A 26,938-nucleotide genomic window follows, 5' to 3' on the forward strand; every position below is an offset into this window, starting at 1 on the left:
GAATTATCAACTTGCAACAGGACGTAAAGAAAATTGAAGAAAAATATTTCTCTCAAGTACAGACATGTCAACTGGGTATAAATAAAGATAAAAGAATGTTACGACCAAATCCATGTTATGGGTGTGGAGGTCTGCATTTTAAGAATGACTGTCCATTTAAATCTTGGAAATGTTTTAGTTGTCAAAAAATAAGACTTAAAAGCTTGCACTTCATAGCTAAGCAAAAAAGGTCGGAAAAAAAACTTTTTTCTAAAAAGGTTTGCTCAATGGAAAGTCATGATGATACCCAAAAAAGAAAGTATGTATGTGTAAAAATAAACAATGTGAATGTGAAACTGCAACTAGACACAGGTAGCAACATTACAGTTATTGATAGCAACACATGGAAGAAAATTGGGAAACCTACATTAAAGAAAACATTGAAAAGTGCACATGGTGTCACAGGAGAAAGATCACAGTTCTTAGGTGAAATAGTAAGCAGTATTACATTTCATGGTAAAACCTGTGAAGCAAAAGTATTTGTGTTAAAAAATATGGAACTATTCAAAGATACCATGATTGCTTCATGTGAGCGGAAAATGAAATAAAAAACATTTTTGTGTAATGTCATTTGGGAGCTACTAGGAATTGTTCAAGGTAAAAAATTAAAATCGGAGAATGACAAATTCATTGCAAAGATGAAAGAAATGTTGAAGGTAAAGGAAAATAAGAATATATGTAACACAAATGCGAACCATTTTTCTCTGTGTGATAATGTGTTGATGTACACACAAAGAGTTGTAGTGCCAGTTGCACTACAAAAGCATGTATTAAGTGAATTTCATATGGTACACCCAGAGATTTCAAGAATGAAGTCAGTAATGAGAAGTTACGTGTATTGGCCTACTATGGACCGCGATATTGAACAATTGGTGAAATCCTGCAGAGGTTGTGCTCTCACAACAAAGTCACCACAGGTGAAATTCCAATCATGGCCTAAGACAGACAGTCTGTGGTCCAGGCTACATATAGATTTTGCTGGACCAGTAAACAAAGTGTATTATCTGATCATAGTAGACAGTTATACCAAGTGGCCAGATATATGTAAATGCAGTCAACCAACCTTGAAGGTAACAATAAGGTTCCTTTATGAACTTTTTGTCCCAGACACCATAGTATTGGGTAACGGAATGCAGTTTTCATGGTATGAATTAAAAATTTCTGTGAGTGGTATGCAATCAATCACATCTCTACTCCGCTGTACTACCCGAGATCAAATGGGCAAGCAGAAAGGTTCATAGACACATTTAAGCGAGCACTAAGAAAATTAGGAAATGAATTAGGCAATGATGCAACACAAACTCAATTTTTAAGGGTTTAGAGGGTAACACCTAACCTGAACACCTGTTCAGACAAGTCGCCCATCGAGAGATAAAATCAATTTTTGATAAATTGTTACCAACAAAAAAGACTTATAGGGAAAACCCAAGAAACACAACAAAGTATTTTAATGTGGGAGATAAAGTTCATTTCAATATATATAAGAATGGAAGACAAGGTTGGGAGGACGGTGTAGTGATGCAAAGAATAGGCAGCATGATGTACATAATAAAAAGTTAAATAGGAGAGCACAAACAACATTTGAACCAGCTGAAGACTAGACATACCAGATAAAAAGAAGAAATATCAATGGAAGTTTGTTATGACTTGTTCAATGTTCCAATGCCAAAAGAGGTTGAATCTAGGCGGACCAGCAATAGAAAATGTAAACAAACTGAATGACGAGAAATAGTTCCTAAGTGAAAGAAGTATTAAAACTTCTGAAGAAATTAAAATAAAAAAAAGGGAGAAGTAATGATGAAAAAACAATAGAATAAAATTAAATAAACAAATTGCACTTCCTACAGACATCAAATCTCAAAAGGAGAGATTGTTATGTTATGGCAAGGATCATATAAGTAGCAGCATGTTTGACTGAGAGCAAAAGATGTGAAATCGCAGGAAGTCGAAAGGTGTTGTTCATGAGTTCGTGGAGTTACAGAAAATTGTTGAGAAGTTGTTATAGTTCGTTGAGAGTTGTTTTGGATTGGTTACATTTGTTGGCAGGGTATTTGGGAATACATCAAGTGGGGACAGTTGGTATTTACCCCGTTCTGTGGTACTATATACCACACTGTATTAGTCCACAACACTAAGGTGATATATACAGAAATCACATTATAAAACTTTCAAAAATGATTAAAATAATGATAGTTGTTTTCCTATTTCTTTTATTTGTTTTTTTTTTGTATCTTTTATTTGTTTGTCATTGGACTGCAGCCATGCTGGGAGTACTACCTTGTAGGGTTTAGTCAAGCAAATTGACCCCAGTGCTTATTTTTGAAAGTCTGGTACTTATTCTGTCAGTCTCTTTTGGCAAACAGCTAAGTTATGAAGGTATAAGCAAGCCATCGCAAACCAAATATCAAGCAATGATGAGGGGGCAGACACAAACACACATACATAGATAAATAACAGGCTTGCACACAATTTCCCTCTATCAAATTCATTCATAAGGTATTGGTTGACCCAGGGCTATAATAGAAGTCACTTACCCAAAGTGCCATGCAGTGTGACCAAACCCAAAACTGCATGGTTGCAAAGTGAACTTCTTAATCACACAACCATGCCTGTACTCCTTTCTCAGTGGATAATTATTTTTTAATTAAATATTCCATGCTCACTGCATTGAATGATTTTAGTACTTGACAATAATTATACTAATTTTCTAATATGTTTAGCGAACAGTTGAATCAGAACAGCAACTGTCATGCTCCACTCATTTCCACTTTATCCTACTCCATTGTTGCCGCCTACACTAACACCTACAGACTGGACAATGTAGGAAATGCAAGATGCCCATGAGACCAACCATGCAACATATATATCCTAATTAATACATACAACATATTCCAGCTGTCATACTTTACTCTATATACATACGCAGTCTGTCATACTGTACTCTACTCTACATATGTTCATGACATTCCACTACATCATACACAACCTACACATACTGCTATGCTATCACACACACATCCTTAACACCATGTTGCACTAAATAAGCCTTTGCATGTCAGAGATACACTATAATCTCCATTCAGGCAGATGCATGGTCAGTTTGGTCCGTTTGATCTGAGATGACCCATACAGGGCCTGATTTAGACTTAGTGGGTCGGTATATTTTAGGGCCACTACAGTTTTAGTAATTCAAAGTTTAAGATTATAAAGAGGCCCTTATTAAATCTATGGGACCCAAACAATTTAAAGAGGCCCCAAAACTTAAACGTTTTGGTAGATTTAGAAAGACAATTAAATTCAATGGCCTTTTGAAATCTAAAAGGGTCCAGTAAATATCAAAAGAACTCTGTTGGAACAAAAAGAAATTTTAAGTAAGTAAAAAAAGATCATTAATTATTTATTCCATTGCTGAAAGTATATTTAAAATTTTTTAACTCTAAGTGTTAGGCTTCTCTGAGTTAAAGAGGTTCCTAATGCTTGGTGCTGTGGCCCATATTGGCCCATACATAAATTTAGCCCTGGACCTACTCTTCTTATTTGTTTTAATATAGTATCACTGGTTTCTCTCTTTCAATAGGACAGTCATTAGTTCTCAGCATTAAATATGATAAGAGCAATAAGGAAAATCAGTGACTCATGGAATGAATACAAGTTATTTTTGTTTGGCTGTACTGGTCTATTGGAATTTTTACTAATGTATACATCTTTTGCTGATATCAGTGAAAGATATGCACTCATACACACATGCATGCACAGTGTTATGGTTAGTCTACATTACTCCATAAGGAGCATAGGGACCAGTTTCCTGGTTTCTCTGGCATATATGTATTCCTCTCTGGTCAGGATGTTAGTCCATTGCAGCATTGCTCATTGCTGAGTGGACTGAAGCAACAAACATGACATGAAGTGTTTTGTTCAAGAACATATTACATCACCCGGTCCAGGAATCAAAACCATAATCTTATGATCATGAGTCTTACCATAACCGGTTATGGAAGGAGACAATTACCAAAGGTACAACACAACAGCTATTGTTGGCACTCCGTCGCTTACGATGTCGAGGGTTCCAGTTGATCCGATCAACGGAAAAGCCTGCTCGTGAAATTAACGTGCAAGTGGCTGAGCACTCCACAGACACGTGTACCCTTAACTTAGTTCTCGGGGATATTCAGCGTGACACAGTGTGACAAGGCTGACCCTTTGAATTACAGGCACAACAGAAACAGGAAGAAAGAATGAGAGAAAGTTGTGGTGAAAGAGTACAGCATGGTTCACCACCATCCCCTGAAGCTTTAGGTGTTTTCGCTCAATAAACACTCACAACGCCCGGTCTGGGAATCGAAACCGCGATCCTATGACCGCGAATCCGCTGCCCTAACCACTGGGTGCCTAGTCTATTACTAGTTTATCAGTGAAGTTTGTTTATATTTGGAGTAGCATTAGTGTGACACTTCATATGATGACCTGCAGTTAGGTCTTCTTCTATGACTAACAACAGTGCCAAGTAGTCTAGTGTCTGTATTGTTATTTAATTTAAGCCCTGTTCTATCACCACTGAGCTCCCCCTCCCCCCTTTCAGGATGTAAAAAAAACATTGAGGTGGTAGGGATGACATGTCAGGTCAGCTTAATACTTTTTAGAGTCCAACCATCTGTACACCTTCCTTTATCGCAAAATAGTCTAAGCCACGCTAATACATTCGTAATCCTTCATCTTTAAGCAAACAATCAACAGAGACTGAGTGACAGTTCAGGTTAGCCGGCAACAGCAACTGCCACAATATTCTCTCTTGAAGAAGGGTTGCTGGTGGTAGTGGTGGTGGTGGTGGTGGTACAACTACATGCTTTCTTATAAACACACATGCACATGTGCATGCTTACACACACACGCACACACACTTGTTACTGCCCGAGATAAGTCATTCACATATGCACACACATACTATTGTACATACACACACACATGCACACAGACATGCACAAATGCTGTTGCTACTACTGTCGCTGCTGCTGCTACTACTACTACTACTACTACTACTACTACTACTACTACTACTACTACTACTACTACTACTACTACTGCACACCCACACCCACACAGCAAAACTTAATGGATTGTGAGTTACAGACATGACATGACCTATGACTCTAGTATGTGTAAATATATATGTATATATATATATATATATATATATATATATATATATATACACATATAAATTAGAGAGTGAGTAATGGTAATGGCTGCAGTAATGATAAGGAGGGTGTTGATAGTGGTGGTGGTGGTAATGCTAAGGGCGTTGATGGTAATGGTGATAGTAGTGGTGGTGTTAGCAGTGGCGGTAGTAGTGATTGGTGGTTGTAGTAGTCATCTTTTTAATTGATCAATGTAACAAAATTAACCTGCTAGAAATAGCAGTGAAATTTCCTTCAAATCATGCCCTACTGTCCTAAAAAAAAAAAAAAAGAAAGTAAATTGAATAATGTAATTCTGAATAATAATAAAAAAAAGAGACGAAATGGTCACTACTGGAACATTTATCACAGATGTGGGGAACTAGAGCTGGCCGGGAGCTAAATAATTGGTATATTATTTTATCATTAATGAAGCAACAAAAATATCAATTCTGGTGTAATTTTAACTCCCTGAAGTCCCTCATTTATCATCTGATGCACCCATTTCTCTCATGTTGTCATCCCTACAATCTCACCCCGAAACACTTACTCTGAAAATATTGTCTTCCAGAACACTCTTCCTATCTATTTCTATATATAGGCGCAGGAGTGGCTGTGTGGTAAGTAGCTTGCTTACCAACCACATGGTTCCGGGTTCAGTCCCACTGCGTGGCATCTTGGGCAAGTGTCTTCTACTATAGCCTCAGGCCGACCAAAGCCTTGTGAGTGGATTTGGTAGACGGAAACTGAAAGAAGCCCGTCATATATATATATATATATATATATATATATATATATATATATGTGTGTGTGTGTGTGTGTATTTGTGTGTCTGTGTTTGTCCCCCTAGCATTGCTTGACAACCAATGCTGGTGTGTTTACGTCCCCGTCACTTAGCGGTTCGGCAAAAGAGATCGATAGAATAAGTACCAGGCTTACAAAGAATAAGTCCCGGGGTCGATTTGCTCAACTAAAGGCGGTGCTCCAGCATGGCCGCAGTCAAATGACTGAAACAAGTAAAAGAGTAAAGAGAGAGTATATGTAGCAACCTATTGAACTCAAAACTGAATATTAACCACATCAATCTCATTAATGCAAGAGGAGGACCTGCAAAGGCTAATTACTAAAACACACATTTGTACATACAAAATATATAGTCCTACATGTACTGCCCTCCTCTTTGCCTTGAAGAAGCAAAACATACCACGTATGCAAACATACAGACTTATAAACATTGTTTGTTCCTCTTTCATGAACTAAGCAATAAATTACATACACATACACAGTTACACACACAAGGATACATACTTAAACATGCATACCGACCTTCTGAACAAAGCAGTGAAAATGCAAACAAACAAACGTATAGATGTATACACATACTACCCTTCTCTCACGAACAAAGCAATAGAACACAAACACATGCACAATGCTTGAACTAAGTAATAAAACACACTAGTGCAAACATACACACAACTCCCTCTGTTGGATGAAGCAATCTCTCTCTCTCTCTCTTTCTTACTCCCCCCCCACTCCTAACTAAGTACAATGGAGTCATTAACATACATATATACATACATATATACATATATATACAAATATATATATATATAGATAGATATATATATACACACACACACACACACACAAACACACACAAATATACAAGCAATAAAACACACACCTAGCTACACAGTCACTCTCTTGCTTGGGCTAAAATATAAAATTCATAAGTAGACAAGCACACATACTGCACTTAGGCATTGAATTTAGCAATAAAATATGCACATATTTTAAGGGCCGATCAAAGCTTTGTGAGTGGATTTGGTAGGTGGAAACTGGAAAGAACACATCATGAGTGTGTGTGTGTGTGTGTGTGTGTGTTGCTGTCTCTTTCTCTTGACATACGAGGTGGTGTCAAAAAATTCCTGGACTAGTTTTGTTTAATAAAAAAAATAACTTATTTTCCTAAGTTTTAACATCATATCTGTTGTATTCCTCTCGGGGGACTCGTAGAGAAAACACAACAAGTCGTACTATTTGGTTATCACATTTATTTATTAACTATAAACAAAGAACTCACTCACCGAATTGTTAGTTATCAAGAAACAAGAATGTTGTCCTCGCCATATATCTCAATAACATTTAACCTCGACAGTCACACAAAACAACGAAACAGGGACCTCAAATGAACTATATTGAAATATGGGACTTCAGACGAACAACAAACAAATCTAACAGTCCATATAACAATATCCCTTGAAATAGTCACCTTGCGCAGCAATACATCAGTCCGAGCATTCCTGCCACTTTTGGAATTTGGTCTGGAAGTTGTTTTCTGTAAGCGAGTCAAGGACCTTCTGCAATTCACTCTTGATCTCAACAATGGTGTTAAAACAGCAACCTTTGAGCTGAATTTTCATTTTGGGGAAGAGATGGAAGCTCACAGGTGCTAAATCTAGCGAATTGGGCAGGTGCAGAAGTGATACCATGTTGCTTTTGGCAAGAAACTCGCGAGTGAGGAGAGCTCAGTAACAGGGTGCATTGTTATCATGAAAAATCCAATTTTTCATGCTCCACAGATCCAGTTGCTTTTGCCAAACATCCTCCATCAAACATTTCAAAACATCACAGTAGAACTCTTGATTGATGGTTTGGCCCTGGGGGACAAATCCTTGATGCACATACCACAGATGTTGAAAGAAACGATGAGCATGCTTTTGATTGAGCTGCTGCTCTGTTGTGCCACTTTTGAAGCACTAATGCCACTCAAAATATTGCATACAAATATTGCCTTGTCTCCATAAGCTTGCCAAAGCATGCTCAATGTCTCTGTGGCAGACTTCTCTAGTTTAACGCAACATTTCACATTGGTTCTTTATTCCAACTTCCTGTCCATGTCAAAAATCGCAGTCTACAGCATACACATGATCACAAAAACACAAATTTCACAACTTGTGAAGTAAACACAGCAATGTCACTCAGCTCACTGCCTCATGAAGGTCACTGCTAGCTCTCACTGCTAGCTCTCACTGCACATGCAACCGTGTGCTGCCATCTCTTGGTATGTTACAGAACTATTTTGGGAACTTTTTGATACCACTTCATAGTGTAATAGTTGAAAGTGAATGCTACTGTTCAGTTACCTTGGTTTTCAATCTTCCAAGATATGTCTAGTCTAGAAAAAATATTACCTTGAATGGGAACAGATGTAGATTGGAAACAGGAAGGGCATCTGGTAACAGAAAATCTGCCCAACCCTTGTGGGCATGGAAAAGTGGAGATTAAAACAATGATGATGATGATGATAATGATGATGTCGATGATGATGATGATGATATACATGTTACCATTCTTATTTGAACCAAACAATAAAACCTACATGCAAACATATGCACATACAGTTCCTCTCCTTTGAACATACATACGCATAGTGCTCTTCTTCTTTGGACAAAAAATAAAATGCACACACACTCTCCCCTCCTCTCTCTCTTACACACACTGTTTCTCTCTCTCTCTCTCTCTCTCTCACACATACACACACACACACATTCATATATGTCATATTTTATTTTTCAGGTCATGGTCTTACCACGATCAGAATTTTCTTTATATGCTACTCGAATATGTACCTGGTGGTGAACTGTTCTCTTATCTGCGAAAGTCTGGGTTTTTCAACAGTGCTTGGGCTAACTTTTTTGCCTGTGAACTGATCTCAGCAATAGACTATCTCCATAGTAAATTAATTGTCTACAGAGATTTGAAACCAGAAAATCTCCTCTTAGATTATGAAGGCCATATGAAAATTACTGATTTTGGTTTTGCTAAGAGGCTTCGTGACAGGTAAGTCAATTTTTTGTCTTCTGTGTATGTATGTGTTTGTGTATATATGTTTGCAGATGTGGAGGCGCAATGGCCCAGTGGTTAGGACAGCGGACTTGCGGTCATAGGATCGCGGTTTTGATTCCCAGACCGGGCGTTGTGAGTGTTTATTGAGCGAAAACACCTAAAGCACCACGAGGCTCCGGCAGGGGATGGTGGCGAACCCTGCTGTACTCTTTCACCACAACTTTCTCTCACTCTTACTTCCTGTTTCTGTTGTGCCTGTAATTCAAAGGGTCAGCCTTGTCACACTGTGTCACGCTGAATATCCCCAAGAATTGCGTTAAGGGTACACGTGTCAGTGGAGTGCTCAGCCACTTGCACGTTAATTTCACGAGCAGGCTGTTCAGTTGATTGGATCAACTGGAACCCTCGACATCGTAAGCGACGGAGTGCCAACAACAACATGTTTGCAGGTATATACATAAATTGATCTGTGTGTGAGTACTTCTTTTTTATAGTTTATTGTTTTGATATTGACAGAAAAAAATGCAGTGCACACAATTTTAAAAATTTACTTTGGTCTTACCAAACTGAGAAAAATTGAGTGTTGATTTAACACAGTTAATGTGGTTATATTCAAAGTTGTTTTAAAAACTAATCCTCACAGCATTTAATGTCATCCTCACATAATAATACAAATGCAACTGAAAAGTTCATTGGCTGTCTAATATATTCTCATGGAGTGTTTTTTCTCATGTTAGGAAACTGACAATAGCCATATGGGGCCAAAACAAGAAAATAGGGAGGTTGATTAACCAGTTCAATGACACAGTCGTACGCAGCAACCATTGAAACCAAAGGCTTGTGTACTGGAGCATTGTCCTGTTGAAATAAGAGCCCTCTTTTTAGTGATCCTAGTTGTTTGGTCTTCACTTTCCCTGTAGATAAAACAACCTTGGCCTTCTTTGGAGCAAGTGAGGAGGGGTGTTTTCACCGCATCGATTGTCTCTTTGTCTCTGGTTCAGGAAACATTCAAGGAAACCAGCTGGATCTACCTCAAACAATGTCATATTTTCCCTTGATATGATCAGCCTTGTAGTGCCAATATCTTAAAAACTAGATTCTTACATCAGAGCCTGGGCATATGATTTGGAAACTTGCGACCTCTCTTAGCCTGCGTGTCCAGTCAAAATTCTAATTAATCAGATATCCAAAATTGTTTGAATCATATCTGATTTAAGGCCTTGTTTAAATTCAAATCAATATTTCTGAAACCACTAGTTCTATGTACAAACCATTTGTCAGCAAACTATAATTAAGGTTTAATAATTACAATTAACTATTATTTTTTGTTTTTGTTTAAAATTCACAATATAAATTATGAGCACATTAGGATTAGCATGGATTGGGGGCAGGGGGCTGGGGAGAACGTGTCTTTATTGTTCAGCTTGTAGTAAATGAATAAATAATGCTTGGTGAATATAATTTTAATTTTAGTTTTTCAGTTTCTAATAGGTTAGTCCTCTCTATTCTAAATCGGGTGGAGACAATGTAGGGTAGAATTTTGTCAAGGTGATAACCTCTCTAGTGCTTCTGCCATGATAAAGTGTACATAGTTCACTCTGTAAAGTACTTGGTGTTAAGAAGGGTATCCAGCCATAGTAACAATGCCAAAAATGGAATATATAAGCAAGATTTGGTTCTCCAGCCAATCTAGAAGTACAGTACTTCTGAATAAGAACTGATTTGAATTATTAGTTACTGTCACATTTACAGTGCATTATATCAGCATTATTATAGCAAGAGAAAAAGAAAAACTTAATTTTTCTAATTGAAGTACATCAGCTGATATGGATTTTATAAGAAAAGAAAAACAAACAAAAAACAAAAAAAAACTTTTGGATGTTCTGCAGTTGTGCATTTGGCATATGATATGTTCAGATGTAGGCTATTATTGCAGCTGCTATTAATATTGAGAAATGTATTTATAATGTAAATATTTTGTATATTTTCATAAACAAACTAATCTAACCTTAACTGGCCTAACCCAAAGTACCATTATGCTAGGTTAAGTTAGGTTAAATTAGTTTATTTATGAAGACATACATAACATGTGTTCTTGATAGTGTATCTTGCTAGGATGTTTTCAATAGGTGCAAAAAATTTCATCGTTTTCAAACATGGTTTTATTTAAAAGAAAATGCATATTCTTAGTTTGACACACTCTGTCATGGTATTTATGCTGCCATCTTCAATTTGCAATTAAATTGAGTGGAAAGCAAAAAAAAAAAAAAATGGGTAAGAGGTTTTTTGTCTATATCTATTTTGTTTCTTTTTTAAAGCCCTACCTATTTGTATTCAGTAAATTCTCTGCTTTGATTAGGTAAAAAAAAAAAAAAGAAAACAAAAAGTTTCTTTAAGTATAATAGCAGCAGCCCCTTATGTAAGCCATTATGTAACCATATTAATGCTTTTTCATAAAAGGAAAGTGAAAAACTAATGATGACAAATCATTGGGAAATCAGTTTAAGTGATTTATGCAGAACAAGAATACTGCAATATGCAAGTATTGTAACTGTGTATGTTATTAAATAGGCATAAATCCACTCTAACTGTTTGTGAAAAATCTGTTAAAACATTGAATGAATGCTAATAGTTGTGCACAATTGTTTCTAGTTTCAAACATATAGTTTATGCATGTTACAGACATGAACAAATTTAAACTTAAATATAGTGTACAAAGTGTGTCATCACTTGATAGATTACCAAACTGATCCAATAAGTTACAATAAAGCAAATGTATATGAGGAGTTTAATCAAGGATGCTGTTGCTCTGGCTTGCTGTAAAAAATTAGATAACTTAAAAAAGGCAAAATAGTATCAATTATGAAGAAAAGCAATGACCATGATTTTTTACTGGGTTTCTAATATATGTGCCATAATGCTAAAGGCAAGAAAGCTGCTGAGGCTCACAAAGAGATATGTGAAATTTATGGTGTTGATTGCTTAACAGGAAGCACATTTCAGAAATGGTTTTAAAAATACTGTTCTGGAGATTTTTCACTCAAAGATGACCAACATTCTGGTCGACCTACTGAAGTTGATGATGACCGAACCAAAGCCATAATTGAATCTGATTGTCATAAAACTGTGCGAGAGATTGCAAAGAGGTTAAATGTATCACACACAACAATTGAAAATCACTTAAAATGTCTTGGACTCGTTAAGAAGCTTGATATTTGGGTTCCACATGAATTGAAAGAGGTTCACTTAACACAACGAATTAATATTTGCAATATGCATCTCCGACGCAAGGAAATCAACCTTCTTTTGAAACAAATCATCACTTGTGATAAAAAATGGATTGTCTACAATAACGTCAATCGCAAACAATCATGGTCCAAGCATAATGAACCAGCACAAACCACATTAAAAGCTGAATTGCATTAAAAAAAAAAAAAATTATGCTGTCAATTTGGTGGGATTACAAAGGTGTTGTGTTTTTTTGAGCTGCTTCCAAGGAACCAAACGATCAAATCAGATGTTTACTGTCAAGCAATCAAAGAAAAACAGCCAGAATTGGCAAATCAGAAAGGAATTGTGTTCCACCATGACAACGCTAGACCACACACGTCTTTGCTAACTCGTGAAAAATTACTGGAGCTTGGTTGGGCAGTGATGTCACATCCATCATATAGCCCTGACCTCGCACCATCAGTTTACCATTTATTTCGAAGTTTGCAAAATTCTTTGAATGGTAAAACTTTCAATAATGATGATGACCTGAAATCGCACTTTCTTCAGTTTTTGGCTGATAAGGACCAAAAGTTCTGAGCACGGAATCATGAAGTTGCCAAAAAGATAGCAAAAGGTCATTGAACAAAATGGAAAATATATAATTGATTAAAGTTGATTCTTTGTAGGAAAATCAAATGACTTCTTTCACACTAAAAAACCGAAATTACTTCCTTGCCAACCCATTATATGTCTGGTTATAGAGTGACCAATGGTTTCACATCCATAAAGCACTTAGCTTTAGACACAACTCATCAGACACCAATGGTCACGGGCATATAACCTTTTTTCTCACTAGAGGTAGAAAACTGTTATGGTCAGTTAATTTATAAATAAAAGAATAATAAACACGGTCTGAGCCTTAAACGGGACAAGTTATCGCCCTTAGACCGGTCCGGTGGAAGAGTGTTTATATGCCCGGCAACAATTGGAGTCTGACGAGTCATCTGTAAAGCTAAGTGCATTATGGATGCAAAACCATTAGTCACTCTATGACCGGACATATATTTAACTTCATGTAAGTACATTACTGCTCTAACTTCTAGAGTATGCTTCTTTTTTGGATATATGATCCTATGATAATATAATATATGCGTCATCATAAAGTCAGTACTGTTTCTATTACTTTTTCTTTTACTTGTCTTTTCTTCCTCTTTAGTAAAAAGTATAGCTTGAAACATTAGATCCTCTTGTATTCCTTTCATCGGTGTATTCATTTTCATTGTATATATTCTTTTGATCTTGTCTTGTTTTCATATTTCTACACCTTTCCACCACTCTTTTTTTACTTATCTGACTTCATATATTATTATTTATTTCCTCCTTACTTTGTGTGGTTTTTGTCTACTGATGTCCTTTATGCCTATATTGAACAAATAACTGCTACTTCAGAGAGTGACCAGAGTGACTACAAATATGTGTGTGTAAATTTATATATGCTTATATATATAGGGCATCCAGCTGTAGAAACTCTGCCAGATCAGATTGGAGACTGGTGTAGCCATCTGGTTCACCAATCCTCAGTCAAATCGTCCAACCCATGCTAGCATGGAAAGCGGACGTTAAACGATGATGATGATGATGATATATGAATCATCATCATCATCGTTTAGCGTCTGCTTTCCATGCTGGCATGGGTTGGACGGTTTGACAGAGGACTGGTGAACATCATGTTGAAAGCACCAGTTCTCGTCCGATGAATATATATAAATATATATTTGTATTTATATATATGTGTATGTGTGTATATATGTGTATTTATACACACACACAAACGTGTGTGTATAAGTATATAGGAAAATTAATGTGTGTGATTGCCTGTGTATGTATATTTATGTATTTCTTTATGTATCTACTTACAGATGTACACTTGTAGACAGTGGTTGTTTGTATCAGAATTGGCTTGCTCTAGATAGGTGAAAGGTTTTGCAAACGTGTTTTAAAGCATTTTTGCTTTACTGTCTAATTTCACATATTCTGTATCTATTTCTCAGAAGTACTGATTAAAAGAAAAATGGTTGAAGTTTATTTTATTTTGTTAGAGATTTCAGTCATAAAAGGCTGTTAAACATTGAATTTGAAATGAGAATGCTACATGAATAAAATGTTTAATCCTGGTTTGCTCTGAATCTTGGCAGACAAAACTTGTCTTCAGAATATCCAGAAACTGATAAGAAATTCCATGTCTGAGACTGTAGATATGCATTTTTCTCTTAAGATTTAACCTCTATTCTGTTCAATATCAGAACCTCAAGTTAATGAGAGAACAATAAGTCAACCTACTAGAAATAGCAGCAAAATTCCATGAAATATACTATCTCAAAAGAAGGAAGGATGCATTGGACAGAAGTACTGGATGGTTATAGCTGGAATACTGTTGATGTTGATTCTGCTCGGTTGAGATACACTATGGGCTGAACAACACTGGTACCTGGTTCTTGAATGCTTTTAATTTGGTTGGTAGGTTTGCATCTGAACACTGTTACTTGGTTGCAAATATTTGGGCTGAATGCTCCATAATTCTCTTACTACCCACATTTTTCTTATGGATATTTGCCTGAAGATGTTAAGTTTGGGCATTAGGTGCATAGCTTTTACCATTTTGGGAGAGCTTACCAAGATTATAGTCATAGCCCCTTCACTATCTTTTGAAGCAAAACCCCTAATTTTTGAGATATTACTATCTGATGGGTGTTTCAATAAATATTCATGCTTGTGTTACAGTGTGTGACAAATCCTCAGTTATACTAAATTACACTATATGTTATTCAGGTAATATTTACTTGTTTGCCACCCACCAAGTTATTCTAACAAAAAAAAAATCCATAACAATTGAAGACTCTTTCATTATTTCATAAGTTTCTCAACAGTTTTTTATTTTTGTTTTTCCTATTATATTTTAAATTTCTGTGTTGATTCTTTTCTTTGTTTACCTATTGTTATCACACGGACCAATTTCTTTGTCTTCATGTGAAATCATGTACCTCCTTTCCTCATTACTTTGTTTCTCATTTTTTTCTTTTCCTGTGTGGCGTCATATAAACTACATGCCTCTAGACGCGCACTTACTGACTTTAACTGGTTTGCATTTACACTATACCTGCATGTACACATGTATTAACAAATTCTAGTAACCCCATATGGCTTCTGCTTGTCTTTGGATATTACAGTTCAATACATTATAATTATGTTAACTATAAGCTCGCAAACATTAACAATTCTAATTGCAGCACTTTTGTAAGAATAATAATTTCTTATGAAGGCAAAAGATCAGAAATTTGTTGGAAGAGAACAGTTGAATAATACTATATTTTTATCAACTCTGCAAGGATGGAAAGCAAAGTTTATCTCAGTGAGATGTGAATTTAGAATGTAAAAAGATATATCAAATAATGCAAAGCATTTTGTGCAATGTTCCTCTGATTCTGCTTAATAATTTGTTTGCCTGTTGTCAACTTGTTTTAATTAGTTTTTGCTAGTTGGCTGTCTCTATTCTGAAGTTTGAATACTCTTCAGTGATCTCCATTATCCAGTTTATTTCTACAATTTACTTCATGTTTTACAATAAAAATAGATTTCAAATGATTAAAATATATTTTCTGCTGACCTCATTTAGTAACCTTTACTTAACTATATGGTTTTCTGGCAGAAGAAACAATTGGGAAATTTTCCAATGTTATCATTTTAAATTGCTTAACCAGCAGCTCATCTTCTTTGTAAAACTATATGCTTTTGAAATAATTTGGTGCTCAAATATCTTTTGTTGACTGTGTTTTGCTGAGGAGATCCAATAATATTGAAACACATATGGTATTGTCATCAAAGCTACCAAAAATCAGACTTATTCCTTATCCCTGCATATTGCCATCTAATATTTAGTCAACTGAAATTATGGGAGTTCTCCATGCTCCTGTTAAGAGTAGTTTCCATTGTCAACAGTGAATTTTCTTCTCATTATGGTTATAAATTCAAATTATTAATAGTTATTTTTGGTTCCATACCTTAAGTATGACTACCTGCTCTTAACACTCTAGGGAAATTTTCCAGCGTCAGGTTTGATTCTTTTTTGCTGGTGGTGGTGGTGGTGGTGCAGCTGCTGCTAGTAAAATGAAACAAAAGTGTATTTACACTCCATTCTTTATTTTTTTTTTTTTTATCCTTAAATTTTTCATTTATGATTGCAGGACGTGGACATTGTGTGGCACCCCTGAATATTTAGCTCCTGAAATTATCCAGAGCAAAGGACACAACAAAGCAGTGGATTGGTGGTCACTAGGAATTTTGATCTATGAAATGCTGGTTGGGTAAGTCCATCTGGTTCTGTATTTGTGTCAATCCTCATGATGTATATTATAGAATTGGGGTCTGTAGACAATTTAGTCATTACCAACCGAGGAAAAGGTTGATAATTCTTATCTTGCCACTGTATCACTACATGTCTTTGACTAAGTTACTTAACACCCAATGGCTTAGTTCACTTAGCTGAAAGTAGGTACTACAGAGCAGATTGAATTTTAGGCAGGCATAAACAGTGGAAGTTATGTGAAACTGACTGGTGTTTTATGCTGTTCATGAAACTACTGTACTGAATCCTGCTTGTTATAAAAAGAAGATATCATGAGATGGAATGACTCATAGGTGTAAGCAGCTACAAGTCATTCTATTTTTGTTAGGTGTAAAAATATGTAAAATATTTGTTAGGTGTATGAACTAGCAAATACTGTTTTCTTAGTTGATAATACTGTGTTTGAATTCTGTGAGCTTGAGCACATGAGTGATGCAATAGGAGAACATTTTCCAAAAGTAACCAGAAACGTTCTCTATGGGACAAGCCCATTGTAGTTCAGGCTTCCACCACCAGAAGCCACTTGATGCAACCCTCAGACATCACTATGCTGACTACTGTCATTGAGTGTAGTCCTAATGCCATGTGGTGTGTCTGCTTTGCAGTGCTTCTCCCCTGTTCATTGATTTTTGTGATGGCTGAAACAAAGGAAACAACAGCCAAAACAATTGTCATGCTTCTGTCAACTTACAAGGGCACTGCTTTGAGCAAAACACAAATTTATGGGTGGTTTTCATGCTTTAGGAATGGCCACTTGTTCAGGACATCTATCAACCTCCTGAACGAATGTCAACATCATGAAAACTACTGAACTGATCTTAGAAGACCATTGCCAATCAATTGACGAACTTGTTCATATGACTGGTGTGTTGTGGATCTCCTGCCAATGAATTTTGAGCAAGGAATTGCAAATGAAAAGAGTTGCAACAAAAGTTGTTCTGCGCTTACTCACAGAAGATCAAAAGCAGTCACGAGTGAAAACATGTTGTGAACTGAAAGAATAGTTGTAAGTTGATCTGGACCTTTTTCTGAAGGTCATCAAAGGTGATGAAAGCTGGTGCTATGGAATTTGCAGATGTGGAAGAGGTGAAGAAAAAAACTATTGCTGTGTTAAAAGGCATCACTCCACAAGAGTTCCAACACTGCTTTGATCAGTGGAAAACACATCTGGGCTGATGCATTGCTTCAAATGAAAAATACTTTGAAGGCGATGAAAGTGGGGGAATTTCAACCATGTTTCATGGTCTGCTACCACAACAACTCCTTTATAGGATCCAGTTAGCTCAAGACATCATCAGGAGGAACCACGTCCAGTTTCGGCCCCTACTCCTCTACAGCTTTGGTGTTGGGTGCATGTCTTCTTTCACTGTTTGTGACTGTTCTAATTCAACTGTGGAATGTCTCTCGCTATCGTTATTTTCCAGGAGGTTCTGTAAAATGATATTGCAAAATTCTGGTTTCTTTTGGGTACCTCCTCATATATATAGCAGTAGTAGTCGGCTCCAGCTTGTATCTGAGCATTGGGTTCGTCAGTTTCCATCCAGTCTCCTCGGCTGATGCTTGTGCTGAAAGTGACTTTGGAGTCCTAGTCGGTGGTGAAAGAGTCATGGGCAGAACTCACACGGGATGGTCGAGGATGTTGAAGACGCTCCTTTCTTCTCCTGCGTTTTGCCTCCTCATCCTGTTGTCTGTTCTGCTCAAAGGAGCTGGCTCCATTCTGGATAGCAGTCCTCCAGGCTGTCCTATCCATAGCAATCTGTTCCCATGAGGATGGCTGAATGTTATATATATATGTATCTGTGTGTGTGTGTGTATTTAAATCTAGTACCACTACTATCACACATATACATGCATGCAGGCACATATACACACTTTAAACTGATGTCATATACTGGTGATTTGATAATTGTCATAGGATAAATTTACGATCACATGCGAGAGAGATAGAGAGAGAGATTCTTCACAAGCTCTACTCAAAATGTTAGTCTCTGTTTATCTCATAGTGAACAACGTAGTCCACTTCATCTTTTATTTATAATCTGACTTGCAAATGATAGATCATCACCAGATTACCAGTTCTGATAACTGTCCGAGTGTTGATTCTCTGAAATTAACTAATCACAAGCACTAGTGATATTATTCAGAAAAAAAGCCTTGCCAGCATGGAAGGCAGATGTTAAATGATGAAGCCGCTGCTGCTGACAACAACGATGACGACTCAACCAGTCCTTCTCAGTGAGCTTATATTTTGTCATTCAATCTGCTAGAAATTGCAACCAAATAATCATTGAAATTGTTTTTTTTTTTTTTTTTAAAGAGGAAAGACGTATTTGATGGTGTAATCTTGTCTACACTTGTGTGAATAAAGACTAAAATGGTCATAGCTTGGAACACCTTTGATCATGTGTATGACCAAAGGCTAAACAACAACCTTTTCTCACTGATGACATTTAGATCTTGCCTCATTTACTCTCTTGCGTTGTCTCTCAACTCTTGATCTCTTTTCTGTAGTTTAACTTAAACCGTTATTATAATTTAAGATGGTCAGTCAACAAAATTGTTAGCATTACTCTTTTTACTCTTTTACTTGTTTCAGTCATTTGACTGCGGCCATGCTGGAGCACCGCCTTTAGTCGAATCAAATCGACCCCAGGACTTATTCTTTGTAAGCCTAGTACTTATTCTATCGGTCTCTTTTTGCCAAACTGCTAAGTTACGGGGACGTAAACACACCAGCATCGGTTGTCAAGCAATGGTGGGGGGACAAACACAGACACACAAACATATATATATATATATATATATATATATATATATATATATATACATATATACGATGGGCTTCTTTCAGTTTCCGTCTACCAAATCCACTCACAAGGCTTTGGTCGGCCCGAGGCTATAGTAGAAGACACTTGCCCAAGATGCCACGCAGTGGGACTGAACCCGGAACCATGTGGTTGGTAAGCAACCTACTTACCACACAGCCACTCCTGCACCTGGATGAATATCTTTTATTAATTGTTCTGGTTCTGCTCATCCTAATTCAAATCTTGATGAAGTTAGTTTTGTCATTTTGAGCTTGATGAATAGTTTATCAATCAAGTACAGGGATCAATTCCCCCATTCTCTCCCTTGGTTATGCTGGATTGTCAGAGGGTCATGGGTAACTACTTGAAGTGTGTGTTCCTTCCTTCGAAGAAATAAAGGAGGATTGATTGAAGTCTTGGAAAAGAGAAATATCTCATATGAAACATGGGTTCTATCCTCCTATATTTTCTTTTTCTACAGATGTCCTCCATTTTTTGATGACAACCCATTTGATATTTATGAAAAAATTCTTATTGGAAAAATAACATGGCCAAAAAGCATGGACCCTGTTGCAAAGTAAGTATGAAGAATTCCAACTGATTTTGTGGGTAAAGGAAGAATTGTCATAATAAAGTCATATCTTGTATTTTTATAGTTATTTATTCCTCCACTACAATTTGTATATGCCACTTCTTTATTTATTCAGAGTACTTCATTGCTCTCTATTCTTATCCATTTCATTTACCACGTTCTATCATTTTGGGTATTATTTTTATATCAAGGTTATGTTGTTTTTTTTTATATATGGCCTATTTTTGTAAGAGTGTGAGATCATCTGCCTTCTTTTTTTTTTACATTATTTTATGTATAATTTTCTCAGTCCTTTCTGATAACTTCTTGAGCTATTTTTAGGAACCCTGATGTGTGGTTTTTCTCTCAAATCATCTCCCATAAAGTAGCCATTCTTTCCCTCTTGTGCTCTATTCTATATTGATACACTCTGTTTCTTTTTAATTTTATAGTTATATTTCTTTGAGCTTTCACTTCTCTCTCCTTTCAGAGGCATGGCTTATGTAATTAAGAAATTCCCTTCACAATCAGTCACATATATTCCAACACATTACATCTTGAGCAAGTAACTTCTACTCTAACTTTGGTTTGAATTAAACCTTGTGAGTGAAACTGAGTAAACGAAAATTGTAGATGATAGACTCTTAAGTAATAGACTTAACTGGTCACCCAGTTAGCAACACCATTTGGCTCTTAGGTACCTTTAGGGAATTCCATTCTTGTGTAAGCATTCAGTGCATGTCTCTGGGTCTTTCTCAACTTTCTCCCACTGGTCTCACAGACCTTGCAAAAAGGACATAAGTGCTGCTCTTCCTCATTTGACTAAGCCATAAAAACTCCATATATTGTCATTTGTTTCCTGTTTAGTACCACATCCGTAGAGGCGCAATGGCCCAGTGGTTAGGGCAGTGGACTCGCAGTCGTAGGATCGTGGTTTCGTTTCCCACACTGGGTGTTGTGAGTGTTTATTGAGCGAAAACACCTAAAGTTCCATGAGGCTCCAACAGGGGATGGTGGCGAACCCTGCTGTACTCTTTCACCACAACTTTCTCTCTCTTCCTCTTCCTGTTGTACATGTATTTCAAAGGGCCAGCCTTGTCACACTCTGCGTCACGCTGAATTTCCCCGAGAACTACATTAAGGGTACACGTGTCTGTGGAGTGCTCAGCCACTTGCACGCTAACTTCACGAGCAGGCTGTTCCGTTGATCGGATCAACTGGAACCCTCGACGTCATAAGCGACGGAGTGCCAACAACAACAACAGTACCACATCCTCTATTACTAACTCCTTTCAGTACTAGCTGTTATTTTACAGTCCTCTTTCTATATTTCATTCTTTCACAGCTAACCCTTTCCATTACTACACCATCCTACTTCTATCTCATTTTAATGCCTCATTTTCCTTTCGGTACAACATTATCCTATAGCTGTTTCTTTTCAAGACCCCATTTCTCAGTAACTACCCCCTTTTCAGTAGCACATTCTCTCACTACTGTTTTCAATTCTGTTCTACTTTCTCCCAGTATTGTTTCTTTTCTGTACCACATTCTCCCACATTAATAACTGTTACAACTACCTTGTATGTCAAAAGAAATAGGGGAGCCCCATAGCTTCACAAATATCTTTTGGATGTTTGATATTTAAAAATAATTATTTAAAAGAGAAAGTATAGTCTTGCAACATTTTTAGGCCATCTTTGTCTAGTAAGGTTGATGTTTTGCTAGAGGATGAAAAACAAAATAATACAAAAAAACTAAGACTATCATAAATATTTTAACGATGCATCTATTTTCCTGTTCTTTGTTAAAGCTTTATTATGTTTACTCTCACTTTCCTGCATTATTTGCTACCCTATTGTTCTGTTAGTAAAATAAATATTTGCTTAATCTCCTTTATCAATAAACTGATTGAAAAATGTTCTATCTACAGAGATCTAATAAAAAAGCTCCTAGTTCATGACAGGACAAGACGACTTGGAAACATGAAGGTAATTCTTCAGTTTCAATTGATTTTTGTATTTAAATAATCTTTTCTACTCTTGGCACAAGGCCCAAAATTTTGGGGGAGAGGTCCAGTCGATTACATTGACCTCAGTACGCAACTGGTACTTAATTTATCAACCCTGAAAGGATGAAAGGCAAAGTTGGCCTCGACAGAATTTGAACTCAGAGTGTAAGGACGGAGTGTAAGGACGGAGTGTAAGGACGGAGTGTAAGGACGGAGTGTAAGGACGGAGTGTAAGGACAAAGCATTTTGCTTGGTATGCTAATGATGCTGCCAGCTTGTGGCCATATTAATAATAACAATGATGATAATTGTAATGATGATGATGATGATGATAAACATATTAAATCCTATTTTGATGTAAGCATTTAAATGTTACACATTCTGTCAATTCTTTAGGAGGATGGTAACACAAAATCATCTGAGATAGCTTTTGAACCCAGAACTGTTAACCACCAATCTAAAGAATATAATTTAGTTTTATACTTTCTATGTAAATCTCTTAACAGAAGTCCTGTAGTCACTGTTGTTAACTTCTGTCAGAAATAATTCAGAATCTGTGTGTGTGTGGGGGGGGGGGACACACTTGTACTTGCTTGCACGAGAGATTCCTTGCGCGCTCGTGTTTCAAGGGAGATAACTTTTAAGAGTTTGGAAATTTGTAAAAGCAAGTGCTTATTTATTTATTTATTTTGGTGCTGAAGAAAAAGAGGAAACCACATCTCATGAGTTACTGTTACCGATTTCTAGAAGTCAGTTGTGGTGGGTGAGTGAGATGGCTAGCAAATAGAGTCATATAGCAAGTAATCACCAAAATATATATTCTGTTTTATTAAAGGTTAATTATGAGTTAACATTTTCAGGTTATGATATGCAGCCATAAGACAGAAAATTTAAAGTACTATGTAGAAAAGCAATTCGTTGCTATTATGCAAAAGTGTCGTAAGTCCAAAACGTTGCTTTTTCAGAAAACAGAAAAATAGTTTTTTGTACTTAACTTTGACAATTTTTGACATCTTGGCATCTGAAGCAGCTGGAAATTCGACAGTTTGATCATGTTCCTCAGACTACACACTACAGTCTTAAAAAGAGGAGATGTACATTCAGAGTAAGCTTATTAGATGCAAACTTGGTAGTCATAACCTCATGTGTTCAGTCCCACAGTGAGATATCTTGGGCAAGTGTCTTTTACCATGGTCTTTGGTTAACTTGAGAGAAATTATGTAGACAGAAACTATGTGGAAACTCAATGGGTTGATTGTACCTGTAATTCAGAGCTCCAGCCATGTCATTTATTCTCTTACTGATTTGGTGTGAAAGTTATGTTAATATCACATATGTCTGTGGAATACTCAGCTAGTTACATGTTAATTTATGATGCAGAGTAGTTCAGTTGTTCAGTTGACAAAATAGTCGAAACCCAAGACAGATCTATCATTCCTTTTTCTCAGTTCAAATTTTGCAGAGGTTAACTTTGCTTTTTATCCCTTCAGGGTCAGTAAAAGAAACTACTTGTCAAGTACTGGGATTATTGTAATTGACTTGTTTCTTCTCCTCAGTATTGCTGGCCTTGATCCTTGAAACAAGCCTGTGTTCTGATCTTGGTCACTTATATGCTATGGAAACTGGATAACTGGCTTTATGAGTCTGGAGAAAAATATAAAAAAAAAAAAAGGTACTTTCAGGTACTCGAAATTACTAAAGTTTGTAATTATGTTAGCATTCTTATTAGATAACATCTGGTCTACTACAGGGATCCATTCTTGAACCCCTGTTGTTTGTTGCATATATTAATGACATGGTGGAGGCGCAATGGCCCAGTGGTTAGGGCAGCGGACTCGCTGTCATAGGATCGCGATTTCAATTCCCAAACCGGGCGTTGTGAGTGTTTATTGAGCGAAAACACCTAAAGCTCCACGAGGCTCGGGCAGGGGATGGTGGCGAACCCTGCTGTACTCTTTCACCACAACTTTCTCTCACTCTTTCTTCCTGTTTCTGTTGTGCCTGTAATTCAAAGGGTCAGCCATGTCACACTGTGTCACGCTGAATATCCCCGAGAACTACGTTAAGGGTACACGTGTCTGTGGAGTGCTCAGCCACTTGCACGTTAATTTCACGAGCAGCCTGTTCCGTTGATCAGATCAACTGGAACCCTCGACGTCGTAAGCAACAGAGAGCCAACAACATAATGACTTGGATGCCAATTTGAAGAAATTCACAGTATTGAAATATGCAGATGATATCAAGCTGTACTTTGAGATAAAAAGAACAGTTCCTATATGCTGTAGATCTTTCTTGCAATCAGATCTGGACACAATGCAGCAATGGATTACTGATTGGCAACTCAAGCTGGCTGCGGACAAGTATACCACCATGCATTTTGGGAGGAAAACCCAGCTTTTACATGCTTCCTCTACAACACCTCCTTGAGAAGTCTGCTAGTGATGTGATCTATGTATTATTGTTAAGTAATTTGTGTTAGACAAACCACATCTCTAAAATTGTCAAGAACGTTGAGGGTGTTTTAGCATTAATCAGTAAAACCTTTGTCAGCTGCTCTCCAGCTGTCTATTTAAAGCTATATATGGCTATGGTGCATCCACACTTAGAGTTTGCATCACCAGTCTGAAACTTCTATCGTGCTCAGCGTATCAATCTTCTAGAAACTGTTCAGACCATCAGGCATCTACCATACTCTGAATGTCTTGCCTCCCTGGGCATGGACACATCTGGCAACTGACTTGGTAGACATCCACAAGATTATCTACCATCTCTCCAACTTCAACGTTGAGTACCTTTTGAATTCTACTTGTCTAATGCTTGTGGACATGCTTACAAAATCAAAAAACAACACAGCATCCATGACCTTTGGAAACATTTTTTTCATGCTTGGAATTGCTGAAGTATGGAATAAAGTACCTGCATCAGTCGTTAGCTTTTGGGTCATTACAGCCTTCAAAACTTCCATGCTTCCTTAAATTTGCCAACAGTATACCTGATGCCCCATCCACTTTTTTTTTTCTAAATAACTTGTTCACTGTTCACTTCCCATGCATATTCTGTGTTCTGTTCATGTACTTTTAGTTACATTTTTCTGATGAGTAGTAGTGCACCTGAGCATTGTAAACAATAAGTTCACTGTTATCATTCTTTTTTTATTTTGCATTTTTCATGTTTTTGTAAAAAACAAATTCCTTCTACTGATATTTCATTGCTTTCATTTCAGTCTGGTGCAGAGGATGTGAAAAACCACCGGTGGTTTAAAGGTATTAAATGGACTGATGTAAGGGAAAGAAAACTGAAGGTATAAGGATGTTTTTTTTTATTTAAATATTTTGTAATGTACATACAAACATTAGCAAATACATGCTCGTGCACACACACACACACACACACACACACACACACACACACACACACACACAGACATGGACATACGCTTATTTATTTGTTATGATTTATAATTATGCACCTTGGTTCACTAAAATTTTATATCAGCTATGGGTTAAACCTCAGCTTGCAGGAAAATATAATAATGAAAAGTGAGAAATATTATATCCTAATATGTATGTATGTATGGATGTATGTATGTATGTGTATGTGTGTGTATGTATGTATGCATGCAAGAAATAGATATATCTTCACACACTTAACTTGAACGTGTAGTTTGATGTTTGCTGTTTCTGGAGGATCAAAGATAACACAAAACCCCTTCCCTAGTTGACTGGTAGTGTATGGAATTGTTAACTAAAGTACTTAATGACTGCATAAATCGCATGTGTTTGCATATATATATATATATATATATATAGGTAGGTATATGTGCATGTGTGAAGGGGAGGGGGTGACATGAAAGATACAGGAAGACAGGCAAACAAATGTGAGTTAATGTGAAAGAGAAAATGAAAGAGCGAAGTAATTTTTTTTTTGAAGTCACATTGCACTGAATGACAACGAACTAGAATGTGTGAGAGGAAGTGACCTGTTTGAGATATATATATATATATGTGTGTGTGTGTATGTATATTATCATTATTATCATTATTATCATGACAGGGTAGTTAAATAAGTTTGGTATGATTTTGCATAGGGGGAAAAATAATAAATGTATTAGGAAAGACAAAAGTGGACATTGTCAAATTTGTAATACTCATCAGATTTTCTTTCGACAAATTTATGTTTGTGTTACTGTTGCAACACGAATATGAATTTACCTTCAATATCATGCTTTGTTTTCTTCTTTTTCAGCCTCCCATTGTCCCTAAGATTAGTCATGCCGGTGATACGAATAACTTTGAAGAATATCCAGATGAAGACACAAAATTTGTAGAGGAAGCTACACCAGAGGATGTTGCACTGTTTACAGACTTTTAAGAAATCTCTTTGTGTCATTGTTTGTTATTTTATTTATATTTAAATTATAATGGTGAAGAAATGACTTTCTTTTCCTTCTCTATTGATTCGTAGTCATTTCTCATTGAATATTATTGTACAGTCCCTATTTACACTCCATCAATCTCATGTCTACAACAGATGGAACTGCTGGTAAAAGATTTACATTAAAAGCATTTAACCCTAACTGAAGATATTTCAAATAAAGATATTTCCTCCCTTTCATGCCATTGCAGTAACATATATAAACAATTCAGTTAAATTCTTAAATATCTGCAAATACATTGTATCTTTTTTAAGATACAGTTTAAACTTTTCAGATTATTCTCATTGAAATACACTATTTTTAATGAAGTTTTGTATTTTAAATATATATTAGGTATATATATATATATATATATATATATATATATATATATATATATATGGTGGAGATAGTTTAAAGATAATTCTTCCTGATATTTTGGGATGTTTCAGGGTATGCTA

General features: G+C 36.4%; 1 protein-coding gene across 2 annotated transcripts in view; it reads left to right on the plus strand.

The window, feature by feature from the left end:
* LOC106882854 (cAMP-dependent protein kinase catalytic subunit PRKX) overlaps positions 1-26,675 on the plus strand; it is a 139,685-nt gene extending 113,010 nt beyond the window's left edge. For both annotated transcript variants that reach the window (XM_014933657.3, XM_089348936.1), the window contains exons 3-8: positions 8,793-9,056; positions 16,517-16,636; positions 19,966-20,061; positions 21,986-22,043; positions 25,287-25,364; positions 26,309-26,675. In XM_014933657.3, coding sequence (XP_014789143.1) covers positions 8,793-9,056; positions 16,517-16,636; positions 19,966-20,061; positions 21,986-22,043; positions 25,287-25,364; positions 26,309-26,434 — 742 coding nt within the window. In that variant the 3' untranslated portion in view covers positions 26,435-26,675. The remainder of the gene's footprint in view (positions 1-8,792; positions 9,057-16,516; positions 16,637-19,965; positions 20,062-21,985; positions 22,044-25,286; positions 25,365-26,308) is intronic.
* Positions 26,676-26,938: the final 263 nt, after the last annotated feature.

This window comes from Octopus bimaculoides, chromosome 3 (assembly GCF_046866305.1).
Source record: "Octopus bimaculoides isolate indiv1 chromosome 3, ASM4686630v1, whole genome shotgun sequence".
Taxonomy (NCBI): domain Eukaryota; kingdom Metazoa; phylum Mollusca; class Cephalopoda; order Octopoda; family Octopodidae; genus Octopus; species Octopus bimaculoides.